The sequence below is a fragment of the Petromyzon marinus genome, unplaced genomic scaffold, assembly GCF_048934315.1.
Source record: "Petromyzon marinus isolate PM22_M1 ecotype Great Lakes invasive population unplaced genomic scaffold, UKy_Petmar_22M1.pri1.0 PM_Scaffold_17, whole genome shotgun sequence".
Classification (NCBI taxonomy): domain Eukaryota; kingdom Metazoa; phylum Chordata; class Hyperoartia; order Petromyzontiformes; family Petromyzontidae; genus Petromyzon; species Petromyzon marinus.
The window spans coordinates 670,012-683,509 of NW_027423135.1; the positions used below are offsets into that span (position 1 = coordinate 670,012).

General features: G+C 56.7%; 1 protein-coding gene and 1 long non-coding RNA gene across 2 annotated transcripts in view; both read right to left on the reverse strand.

The window, feature by feature from the left end:
• Positions 1-299: 299 nt before the first annotated feature.
• On the reverse strand, positions 300-9,546 carry LOC142922787 (uncharacterized). The gene is made up of 2 exons (XR_012940295.1): positions 8,434-9,546; positions 300-8,339 (listed from the first exon to the last, which is right to left on the reverse strand). It is a non-coding gene; the product is annotated as an uncharacterized LOC142922787 (long non-coding RNA).
• A 1,871-nt stretch (positions 9,547-11,417) lies between these two features.
• Positions 11,418-13,498, reverse strand: part of LOC116956821 (NALCN channel auxiliary factor 1-like) — a 42,695-nt gene continuing 40,614 nt past the window's right edge. The window contains exon 3 of the mRNA XM_032978667.2: positions 11,418-12,474. Within this exon, the coding sequence (XP_032834558.2) occupies positions 11,999-12,474 (476 nt within the window). The 3' untranslated portion in view covers positions 11,418-11,998. The remainder of the gene's footprint in view (positions 12,475-13,498) is intronic.

Genomic DNA, 13,498 nt, shown 5'->3' on the forward strand with positions numbered 1-13,498 from the left:
CCACTTACCAACCGACTCCCTCACCAACCAGCTCAACCACTCACCAACCCGCTCACCACCCTCTCAACCACTCACCACCCAGCTCAAATACTCACCAACCCACTACCTCACCACCCTCTAAACCACTCACCACCCAGCTCATATACTCACCAACCCACTAACTCACCACCCTCTCAACCACTCACCACCCAGCTCAACCACTCACCAACCCACCCACCCACCCCCCTCCCCGCCCTGGTGAGTGTGTGGTGACTGTGTGGTGTGTGGTGAGTGTGTGGTGAGTGAGAACAGGCGAGGTGTGGGACTTGCGTCTGTACAGACTCTGCTTTATTCCATCTCCACAGGACACACCAGGACAGCCAGGACAGCCAGGACAGCCAGGACACACCAGAACAGCCAGGACAGTCAGGACACACCGGGACAGCCAGGACAGTCAGGACACACCGGGACAGTCAGGACACACCGGGACAGCCAGGACAGTCAGGACACACCGGGACAGCCAGGACAGCCAGGACAGCCAGGACACACCAGAACACACCGGGACAGTCAGGACTGCCAGGACAGTCAGGACAGTCAGGACACACCGGGACAGCCGGGACAGCCAGGACACACCGGGACAGTCGGGACAGCCAGGACACACCGGGACACACCGGGACAGCCAGGGCATGCCGGGGCACACCAGGACAGTCAGGACAGTCAGGACAGTCAGGACAGTCAGGACACACCAGGACAGTCAGGACACACCAGGACAGTCAGGACACACCAGGACTGCCAGGACAGTCAGGACACACCGGGACAGTCAGGACACACTGGGACAGCCAGGACAGTCAGGACACACCAGGACAGTCAGGACAGCCAGGACACACCAGGACAGTCAGGACAGTCAGGACACACCGGGACAGTCAGGACAGCCAGGACACACCGGGACACACCGGGACAGTCAGGACAGTCAGGACACACCGGGACAGCCAGGACAGTCAGGACACACCGGGACAGCCAGGACACACCGGGACACACCAGGATAGTCAGGACAGTCAGGATAGTCAGGACACACCGGGACAGTCAGGGCATGCCGGGGCACCAGACAGCGTGCATACAACCACTCACACACACACTCACACGGACACACAGACACACACAGACACACACAGACACAGACAGACACACACACAGACACACACAGACACACACAGACACAGACAGACACACACAGACACACACACAGACACACACACACAGACACACACACAGACACACACACAGACACACACACACAGACACACACACAGACACACACACACCCAGACACACACACAGACACACCCAGACACACACACAGACACACACACAGACACACACACACGACACGGTAACACGCACGCCAGGGAAGCATCAACTGCTACACAGAGGGCAGCAGGTGGCGGTGTGGGGGCAGACGATGAGACACGGGCCGGCATGAAACGATGACACACGCGGAGGGCAGCAGCTGCTGTGATAAGAGGGCAGCCAGAGCTATGGTGGGAGACAGAGGGCAGCGAGATGCTGTGATAAGAGGGCAGCCAGAGCTATGGTGGGAGAGAGAGGGCAGTCAGCTGCTGTGATAAGAGGGCATCATGAACCATGGTGTGACACAGAGAGGGCATCAAGAACCATGGTGTGACACAGAGAGGGCATCATGAACCATGGTGTGACACAGAGAGGGCATCATGGACCATGGTGTGACACAGAGAGGGCATCATGGACCATGGTGTGACACAGAGAGGGCATCATGAACCATGGTGTGACACAGAGAGGGCATCATGGACCATGGTGTGACACAGAGAGAGCATCATGAACCATGGTGTGACACAGAGAGGGTATCAAGAACCATGGTGTGACACAGAGAGGGCATCATGAACCATGGTGTGAGACAGAGAGGGCATCATGAACCATGGTGAGACACACAGAGGGCATCAAGAACCATGGTGTGAGACAGAGGGCATCATGAACCATGCTGTGACACAGAGGGCATCATGAACCATGGTGTGACACAGAGAGAGCATCATGGACCATGGTGTGACACAGAGAGGGCATCATGAACCATGGTGTGACACAGAGAGGGTATCAAGAACCATGGTGTGACACAGAGAGGGCATCATGAACCATGGTGTGACACAGAGAGGGCATCAAGAACCATGGTGTGAGACAGAGGGCATCATGAACCATGCTGTGACACAGAGGGCATCATGAACCATGGTGTGACACAGAGAGGGCATCATGAACCATGGTGTGAGACAGAGGGCATCATGAACCATGGTGTGACACACAGAGGGCATCAAGAACCATGCTGTGACACAGAGGGCATCATGAACCATGGTGTGACACAGAGGGCATTATGAACCATGGTGTGACACAGAGAGGGCATCATGAACCATGGTGTGACACAGAGAGGGCATCATGAACCATGGTGAGACAGAGGCCATTATGAACCATGGTGTGAGACAGAGAGGACAGCGAGATGCTGTGATAAGAGGGCATCATGAACCATGGTGAGACAGAGAGGGCATCATGAACCATGGTGAGACAGAGGCCATCATGAACCATGGTGTGACACAGAGAGGGCATCATGAACCATGCTGTGACACAGAGAGGCCATCATGAACCATGGTGTGACACAAAGAGGGCATCATGAACCATGCTGTGACACAGAGGGCATCATGGACCATGGTGTGACACAGAGAGGGCATCATGAACCATGGTGTGACACAGAGAGGGCATCATGAACCATGGTGTGACACAGAGGGCATCATGAACCATGGTGTGACACAGAGGGCATCATGGACCATGGTGTGACACAGAGGGCATCATGAACCATGGTGTGACACACAGAGGGCATCATGAACCATGGTGTGAGACACAGGGCATCATGAAGCATGCTGTGACACAGAGAGGGCATCAAGAACCATGGTGTGACACAGAGAGGACAGCGAGAACCATGGTGTGACACAGAGAGGGCATCATGAACCATGGTGTGAGACAGAGAGGGTATCATGAACCATGGTGTGATACAGAGAGGGCAGCGAGATGCTGTGATAAGAGGCCATCGTGAACCATGGTGTGACACACAGGGCATCATGAACCATGCTGTGACACAGAGGCCATCAAGAACCATGGTGTGACACAGAGGGCATCATGAACCATGCTGTGATAAGAGGGCATCATGAACCATGCTGTGACACAGAGAGGGCATCATGAACCATGGTGTGACACAGAGAGGGCAGCGAGAATGTAAAACCGAAGTCGGCACGCATTGTGCGCAAAAGCGGCCGGAGGAGAAATCTACGATCGAGGGCAGCTGGGCTGGGGGGGGGGGTGGTGGTGGGGGGTTGACATAGGGCGGCGGACGTTGAGACAACGGGCAGGCGACGTTACACAGACGGCAGCTGGGAGCCTGCGACATTAAAGAAATCAAAGAGGGGTAGTGGGTGGGTGGGTGGTGAACGCAGCAGACGCGATACGAAGGACAGCAAGAGGCTCACGACAAAAGCACGCAACGTGAAACGAACCAATCGCGCCCGGTTTCCAATTCTCCCCTCTTGCTCTGGATTCAAACCTGTCTCGCCCCGACCTTCGGGGGGGGGGAGGGGGAGCTGTGGGGGCCGCTGTCAGTCGCCGTGACCACATCTCGGAGTGGTTGGGGGGGGGGTGGAGGTGGAGGGTCACGATCGCCGCGTCTGAGATACGAGATCCGATGCCGCTGAGAAACTGGGTTCAAGTCCCCCTGGGTCCGGGTGTGTGTGTGTGTCACTGTCTCCGTCTTAGGTGCAGTGCGGGATTAGCTTAGCAAGCAAACAGGAGCTGGAGACGTAGCTCCTCGCGTTAAAAGGGGCCCCGCGATTAATGCTTTCAGGCGATCAATTACCGGTTCAGTGATTCGGCACTTGCTCTATCACTATAGTACTATACCGCCTTAGACTTTTACGAACGACCGGGTGTTTAAGGTTTAGCGATTTGCCGTATTATCCGGCTGTATAGCAAATGAAAAAAAATACAATTTACTTTACCGTGCAAGTTAAACAATTTGTGTTTTAATATTTAGGTGTTTTTTAAATAAAATTTAGAGCCCCTTTATAACATTTGCTACAAACCCCGCACTAGCTTAATCCGGCACTGCTTAGGCGGTTTAGCATTTCCCTGTGAACCAGCACCACTAATAACCTGGGTTCAAGCCCTGGGTCTGGGTGTCTCTCTCTCTCTCTCTCTGGCTTAGGGAGTTCAGAATTTCCGTGTCAGCCAACACAACTCATAACCTGGGTTCAAGCCCTGGGTCTAGGTGTCTCTCTCTCTGGCTTAGGGGGTTCACGATGGCCGTGTCAGCTAACAGCACTAATAACCTGGGTTCAAGCCCTGGGTCTGGGTGTCTCTCTCTCTGGCTTAGGGGGTTCACAATGGCCGTGTCAGCTCACACAACTAATAACCTGGGTTCAAGCCCTGGGTCTGGGTGTCTCTCTCTCTCTCTGGCTTAGGGAGTTCACAATTTCCGTGTCAGCCAACACAACTAATAACCTGGGTTCAAGCCCTGGGTCTGGGTCTCTCTCTCTCTCTCTTAGTGGATTCCCAATGGCTGTGTCAGCCAACACAACTCATAACCTGGGTTCAAGCCCTGGGTCTGGGTGTGTGTCTCTCTCTCTCTATGTCTTAGTGGATTCCCAATGGCTGTGTCAGCCAACACAACTCATAACCTGGGTTCAAGCCCTGGGTCTGGGTGTGTCTCTCTCTCTCTCTCTGGCTTAGGGGGTTAACAATGGCAGATTGGATGCTGGCTTTGAACTGGGACTCTGAACATCAAGAAACCCCCAGTATGGTTATTGAATATCTCTTCCCCTCTCTCTGGAGTCGCGTGCGCGCGCACATTGCAACTCTCAGCATGGAGAGGCTTCCAGGACCCCAGGCCACGTGTCACGAATAATCCACCACATGATGCTGCTGCTGTAGCTGCAGCCGTGTTGGTTTGCAGCGGTGGGCAAAAGAACAGCCAACACCACCACCACTCACCCACCCACCCACCACCACCACCACCACATCAATGAACACAGCAAATCGGGGCCGTGCAAGTGTCCCTGGGAAAAGGTCAATCAATTTTGCGATAGTTGCTTTAAAATTAATCAGCAGCATCATCATCATCATCATCGTCGTCGTCGTCGTCAATTATTATGCGTGGCAGTAACAATCCCGACACAGGGCGCAGTCAGACATCATGCACACACGTGGAAGGGGTGTGAGGGAGGTGGGGGTGAAGAGCTTTATAGCTCATCGGATTCCTCTATCCTGCAGTATAAATAGAAGATCATTCGATTATTCCCCCTGATGAATGCAATAAAGTGGGCGCGGCATTGCTGGAAAGAGGTTGGGGCGGGGACGTGCCCATATATGGGATAGTGGGCGTCAACTTGCTTTAGAAGGGTGTGTCCATGCCCATATATGGAACAAGGGGCGTGGGCCTTGTCCAAAGAAGGCGTGTCCATACAAATATTTGGACTTGTGGGAGTGACCTTGTCTAAATGAGGGGCGTGCCATTGCCCAAATATGGAACCGTAGGAGGGCGTGTCAATACACCTGCATGGAAAGGTGGGAGTGTCCTATGTAAAGAGGGCGTGTCTATAACAACGTGTGTGCCGCTGGGCGTGGCATTCCCTGAAGGGGGCGGTTTTGCGGATCGTGAATCGAGGCAGTTCCTACTCGGAATCGATTCCCGCACGCAGTCGATCCGGTAGCCGCCGCGTTAAAAGAGCGAGCGAGCGATTCGACCGAGCGCGTTAATCGCCGCGTCGATCCGACTGCAAGCGATCCGCGGATCGGGTAACCGTTCTTTTTGATTGGTTGTCGCTCGTCACAGCGGCAGGGAATTTTTGTGTTACTTTTTACAAGTTTAAAAAAAAACTTTAAACTTTAAAAATTTTCTTTTAGCGTCTTGCTCAACCACTCCCAATAACTTTTTTGGTACGTTACGTAATGCTGAACTTCTTTCACACCGTACGTAGTACATCCCTCCCCCGCACCTTCACGTGTGTGACAAAGAGCTTCAAAGCTTATCGGATTCATCATCATCATCACCACCCCTGCCTTCAGTTTAAATGACACCCCATAAATTTTGATTTAAAGCTTTCGTGACTGCAGGGATTCATATTATTGGTGCTTTCGGTAAAGTCACCACCACGTAGAAGGGAAACAATAAAATAATACAAATATAAAACAAAAAAATTCTCACCATTTTATATTTTTATTATTTTATTGTTTCCCTTCTACGTGGCTTTACCGAAAGAACCAAGAATATGACACCCCATAGTCAAGGCAAAGATCCCCCGTGTAGCCTCAACGGACTGCAGGGGCAAGTGCTGTTAGCGAGCAGCACCTATGAAGGCTACCGGCACTGTGGCACACGAGGGGGTGGGCGGCCAGCAACCACGCCCGGCCGCCTTTGTCTCCCCCTAGTGGCGATGTTTACTACTGCTACGACGACACACCGCACCGGCGAACTCATTTGAGGCCGAGCCAACCTAGGGGAGGAGGCTCAGGACCGGTTCAGATCATCGTCACACCGGGGAGTTGGTGGTCCCGAGCGGGGATCGAACCCCGGATCGCCAGGTTCGTAGCGCGGCGTAGCGCCAACCACCACCACCACTACCACCACCGATCATCATCACCACCACCATCACCACCACCAATCATCATCATCACCATCACCACCACCACAACCACCGATCATCACAACCACCACCGCTCTCCATTCCCGATTATCGTCACCACCACCACCACAACCACCGATCATCATCACCACCACAACCACCACCGCTCCCCCTTCCCAATCATCACCACCACCACCACAACCACAACCACCGATCATCACCACCACCACAACCACAACCACCGATCATCACCACCACCACCGCTCTCCATTCCCGATCATCATCATCATCACCACAACCACCAACCCCATCCACTTCCGGCCGTCACCCCACGATCACGCTGCGGGGGGGAGGAGGAGGGGGGGGGGCGTCTCCGAGTCCGACGGTTCGCGCCCCCCACCCCTCCTGCCTCTCTCGCCCCACCACCACCCCACCGCACGTCGTCGACGTCGTCGTCTGTCGCGTGCCCGGAGGCCGACGTCACGGCCCCCGGAGGCCGACGTCACGGCCCCCGGAGGCCGACGTCACGGCCCCCGGAGGCCGACGTCACGGCCCCCGGAGGCCGACGTCACGGCCCCCGGAGGCCGACGTCACGGCCCCCGGAGGCCGACGTCACGGCCCCCGGAGGCCGACGTCACGGCCGTGCGCGTGCGTGCTCACGCGTGCGTGCGTCTCGACTGTCTGGCGCCGCGGTGGTAGCCGCCAGCGGCTCGCCGTCGGTGCGGGGGTGGGAGGTGGGCAGGACGACCAAAACCGACACGAGCAGCAGTGACGACGACGATGACGACGACGACGATGACGACGATCAGTTTTAAGGAAATGCATTTTTTCGATCGAGATCGTTTCAAAGCGCCACGCTCATTTCTTTAAAACAGTTGCGGGGAGGGGAGGGGGTGGGGTGGTGGGGGAGGCTGCCACGCCCACGTTTTTATTCCTTTCATTGTGTGGGTTCGTGCGCCAAGGCTGTGTTCGTCGGGAGAGGCCCTCCACCACCCGACGGAGAGCGGCCGGGTGCCAATTGTCGCGTGCGGCGCTCCGATGGCTGCGATCGTTCTCGGATCAGCTCACCCGGCGAGTCGGAGAATCTCACACACCCCACGCGGCCACTCGCTCACCCAACTCGCTCACCTACTCACCCAACTCGCTCACCTACTCACCCAACTCGCTCACCTACTCACCCAACTCGCTCACCTACTCATCCACTCGCTCACCTACTCATCCACTCGCTCACCTACTCATCCACTCGCTCACCTACTCATCCACTCGCTCACCTACTCATCCACTCGCTCACCTACTCATCCACTCGCTCACCTACTCATCCACTCGCTCACCTACTCATCCACTCGCTCACCTACTCATCCACTCGCTCACCTACTCATCCACTCGCTCACCTACTCATCCACTCGCTCACCTACTCATCCACTCGCTCACCTACTCATCCACTCGCTCACCTACTCATCCACTCGCTCACCTACTCATCCACTCGCTCACACAATCACTCACTCACACAATCACTCATCTACTCGCTCACCTACTCACACAATCACTCACCTACTCATCCACTCGCTCACCTACTCATACACTCGCTCACCTACTCGCACAATCACTCATCCACTCACTCACCTACTCACACAATCACTCACCTACTCACACACTCGCTCACCTACTCATCCACTCGCTCACTCACTCACACAATCACTCATCCACTCACTCACCTACTCACACAATCACTTACCTACTCATCCACTCGCTCACCTACTCATCCTACCTCGCTCACCTACTCATCCACTCGCTCACCTACTCATCCACTCGCTCACCTACTCATCCACTCGCTCACCTACTCATCCACTCGCTCACCTACTCATCCACTCGCTCACCTACTCATCCACTCGCTCACCTACTCATCCACTCGCTCACTCGCTCACCTACTCATCCACTCGCTCACCTACTCATCCACTCGCTCACCTACTCATCCACTCGCTCACCTACTCATCCACTCGCTCACCTACTCATCCACTCGCTCACCTACTCATCCACTCGCTCACCTACTCATCCACTCGCTCACCTACTCATCCACTCGCTCACCTACTCATCCACTCGCTCACCTACTCATCCACTCGCTCACCTACTCACACAATCACTCATCCACTCGCTCACCTACTCGTCCACTCGCTCACACACTAACTCATCACTCACTAACCTACCCACTCATCGACTCACAAACCCGCTCACTTTTTCGCGCGCTCGCCACACTCACTCGCACAATCACTAACTCGCCCATTCATCCGCTCGTCCACTCACTCATTCACTCAGCCAAACACTCAACCCACCCACTCTCTCACCCCCCCCCCCCCCCAATCACTCGCCCTGTGAGTGAAGAGAGCAACCCTCACAGCCAGGTTCAGCAGCAGAGACCTGGCGCGCTTCGCTCGAAACAAGGTCCATCGCTCCACCGCGGCGGCTAGGAGATGTTAACTACCTCGCCTGACATGCAGGAGGTCGCGGGTTCGATCCCGGCGCCTCTAAGAATTGGGGTTGCGGTCCCTCCACCACATTGAGAATCAACATCAGTGCGAGTTTAGAGCATTTGGCGATGGCCATACATTTCCACATGATGATGATGCTGCTGTTAAGCCACACCGTTGATCTATCATTTTGATGGATAGCTGAGTGGGGCTTTATCAGTTGCAAAAATGAAAATATGTCGCGGAAATAGCGAACAATCGGCAGGGCACGGGGTCAAGTAAAAGTTAGCGCCAACATCCAGGAAGCGAGTCAGTCAGCTGACCCAGGGCGAACGCTTGAAATGGAATCGTGCTATTCCTGGCTGCGAGAATCATCCTCCACCACCTCCACCACCTCCACCACCACCTCCACCACCTCCACCACCACCTCCACCACCACCTCCTCCCTCCACCACCTCCACCATCTGCCACCACGTCTCCCACCCCTCCACCTCCCCACCTCCACCCCCTCCTACTACCACCTCCACCATCATCCACTACCACCTCCACCATCATCATCCACTACCACCCACCACCTCCATCCCTACCTCCCTCACCACTCCATCATCCACTACACCCAATCATCCACTACCACCTCCACCACCACTATCCACCACCATCAACCACTACCGCCTCCACCACCATCATCCACTACCACCTCCACCACCATCACCCACTACCTCCACCACCATCATCATCCACTACCACCTCCACCACCATCAACTACTACCTCCAACACCATCATCCACTACCACCTCCACCACCTCCTCCACCACCACGTTCTCCACCTCCAAAACCATCACCTCCTTCTCCACCAGCTCCTCCACCATCCCCACCACCTCCACCACCACTCCTCCACCACCACCTCCTCCACCACCTCCTCCATCACCTCATCCACTACCACCTCATCCACCACCTCCTCCATTACCTCCTCCTCCACCACCTCATCCACTACCACCTCATCCACCACCTCCTCCTCCATCACCTCATCCACTACCACCTCATCCACCTCCTCCACCATCCCCACCACCTCCTCCACCACCACATTCTCCACCACCTCCTCATCCACCACCTCCTCCACCATCACCGCCACCACATTCTCCACCACCCTCCTCCTCCACCATCACCTCCTCCACCATCACCGCCACCACCACCACCACCACCACCTCCTCCTCCCTCCACGGTGAGAGTCGAGGCCATGCGACGAACTGCACAGCGCCAGCGTTTACCGCGCGTTTCGCTCCGCCCGGCCTCGTCCGTGCGTCCGTGCGTGGACCCTCCCTCGTGGCGCACGAACCCGGCCGTGCGGGGAGGGACAGCGACGGGCCACAGAGGGGACCCCCACCCCCCCCCACCACCCCCACCACCCCCACCACAACGTCGGCCCCCCCCCCACCGGTGCCACCGCCGCCAACTCTCTCCGTAACGTCGAGGGCACTTGGCACACCACAGCCCCCTTCCCCCACATCCCCAGACTGACATTTGCCAACCCACCTCGCCCGCCCCACAGCCATCGAGCCTTCACGCGGGGGGGGGGGGGGGGGGGGGGAGTCACGCACGCCGCACTAAAGGTTCGGGCGGACAGGTTTGAATCCAGGTAACAAGGTGGACCGGTAGCCATCACCGCCACCGCCACCACATCATAATCATCAACATCATCAGCATCATCATCATCACCATCACCATCATCATCCCATGGAACACATCAGCGTAGATTCCCCCGTCCCCTTAATAATAGTTTTTTTTTTTCCACTGACTCAGAGACACCGTTAATTCATGAACGTTTTTTTTTTTGCATCTAGGGAATCTATTATGTATGTTCTAGCTAACCTTGGTAAAAAGCTATTTTATTTTTTTTTTAAAGTTTTTTGTGTTTTTCTTTTTCCGTTGACTTCTCTCTCTCTCTCTCGCTCGCTCGCTCGCTCTCGCTCGCTCTCTGTCGGTTCGTTAAATTTTCTTTGTTGTTGCCGTCGTCGTTTAAATCTTAAGAGCATTTATCGTCTTTATATATTTATGTATAATATGTATAACGCCTACATCTAATACAGAGGAAATATCTGACTTATGTACAAATGTCTACAGGAAAACGCGGCGGTTTGGCGCGCCACCTCGGTTTAAATTTTGTTCCCCTCCCACCTGGCCCCGGCCCCCCACCCCCCGTACCCCTTGAGGGGGGGCCCTCCCCCCTCCCCATCGGTCGTGCATCTGGATCCACGACTCCCCCCCCCCCCCACGACCCCCTCCCCCCCCCCACCCCCACCCCCCCACCTCCGCCCGGCCACTCGTCGCCTTTTTTTTTGGCATTCGCACGACGACAACAAAATGGCGTCCGCAGGAAGTGGCGGCAGGAAGTGACGTCGACGGCACCTCCGTGGTGGCAGGAAGTGAAGTCACAAGGAGGGGGGGGGGCGGGGCATGGGGTGGGGAGGGCGGGGGGGGGCAGAGAAGTGGGGGGGGGGGGGGGGGGATGGGTTAGTGGGCGAAGGTTTTGTGCCGTTCGGGCGGGAAGCGACGTCGTCATCGTCCAGACAGGAAGTGATGTCGCCGGTCCGGACAGGAAGTGATGTCGCGGGGTGGGGGAGCCGGGGGTGGGGATCGGTGCGGAATTCCCGAGCGGAGCGGATTCTCCGTCCCTTTTTTGGCGGCGAAGGAGGCGACGTCCAACACGCCGGCCGCGGCAAGCGACATGGCGGCGGCCGGAGCCGCTCCACGAGAAGCGACACGTCACAGCCGCTCGCACTCCCCCCGCACGGGAAGCGACATCCGAGCCGCCCAACGCCGCCATCACCCGCCACCCCGCCCCGTTCCTTTCCTGCACAGGAAGTGACGTCACGGCCGCCACCCCTCCTGCACAGGAAGTGACGTCAGAGCGGCTCGCTGTCCTCGGGGGAGGGGCCACGGCGGTGCGGCGGCGAGGCGGGGGCCCCCGGGCCGTGCGTGGGGGCCCCCGCGTCCGCGGCGCTGGGCCACGCGCCGGGGGCCCGGCGCGTGGCCCAGCGCCGCCACGGTCACCACGGCGTGAAGCAGCGCCAGCACCAGGGCGCAGAGCCGCAGGCGGCTGGAGCAGCAGGGGCGGCGCGCCCGCGACGAGGACGAGGACGAGGAGGACGAGGACGAGGAGGAGGTGGGGGAGGATGACGACGAAGGGACATCCTCCTCCTCCTCCGTCGCCACCTGCCGCCGCTGCTGCTGTTGCTGCTGCTGCCCCTGGGTGGGCGTGGCGGGGGCGGGGCCGGAGTCCGTCCACCAATCGCAGCAGAGCGGCTCGTGGGTCGACGAAGTGGGGCTGCCCCGCCCGGGGAAATCTTGGGAGGGGGAAGTCGGGGGGGGGGGGGGGGGGGGGGGGGCGGTGCAGCGGAGTGAACTTGTGTGTGCCTGTGTGTGTGTGCGTGCGTAGGTGTGTGTGTGTGCGTAGGTGTGTATGCGCGTGTACGTACGTACGCGTGCGTGTATGCGTGTGTGCGTACGTGTGTGCGTACGTGTGCTTGTGTGGGTACGTGTGTGTGTACGCGTGCGTGTGTGCGCGTGTACGTGTGTGCGTGTGTGTGGGGAGCGGTGGCATTGCGGTTTGCACGCTGCGCCACAAACTAGGCCAAACCGAGCTCAATTCCCACTCACGGGCAGCACAAGAACACTCGCTCACTCGCACTCACTAACACTCCACACTCACTCACGCTCACTCACTCACTAACACTCCACACTCACTCACTGTCACTCACTCACTCACTAACACTCCACGCTCACTCACTAACACTCCCACACTCACTCACTCGCTAACACTCCACGCTCACTCACTGTCACTCACTCACTAACACTCCACACTCGCTCACTAACACTCACTCACTCACTCACTAACACTCCACACTCACTCACGCTCACTCACTCACTCACTAACACTCCACACTCACTCACTAACTAACACTCCACACTCACTCACTCGCTAACACTCCACGCTCACTCACTCACTAACACTCCACGCTCACTCACTCACGCGCTAACACTCCACGCTCACTCACTCACTAACACTCCACACTCACTCACTGTCACTCGCTAACACTCCACACTCACTCACTGTCACTCACTCACTAACACTCCACACTCGCTCACTCGCTCACGCTCACTCACTAACACTCCACACTCACTCACTGTCACTCACTCACTAACACTCCATGCTCACTCACGCTCACTCACTCACTAACACTCCACACTCACTCACTCACTAACACTCCACGCTCACTCACTCACTAACACTCCACACTCACTCACTGTCACTCACTCACTAACACTCCATGCTCACTCACGCTCACTCACTCACTAACACTCCACACT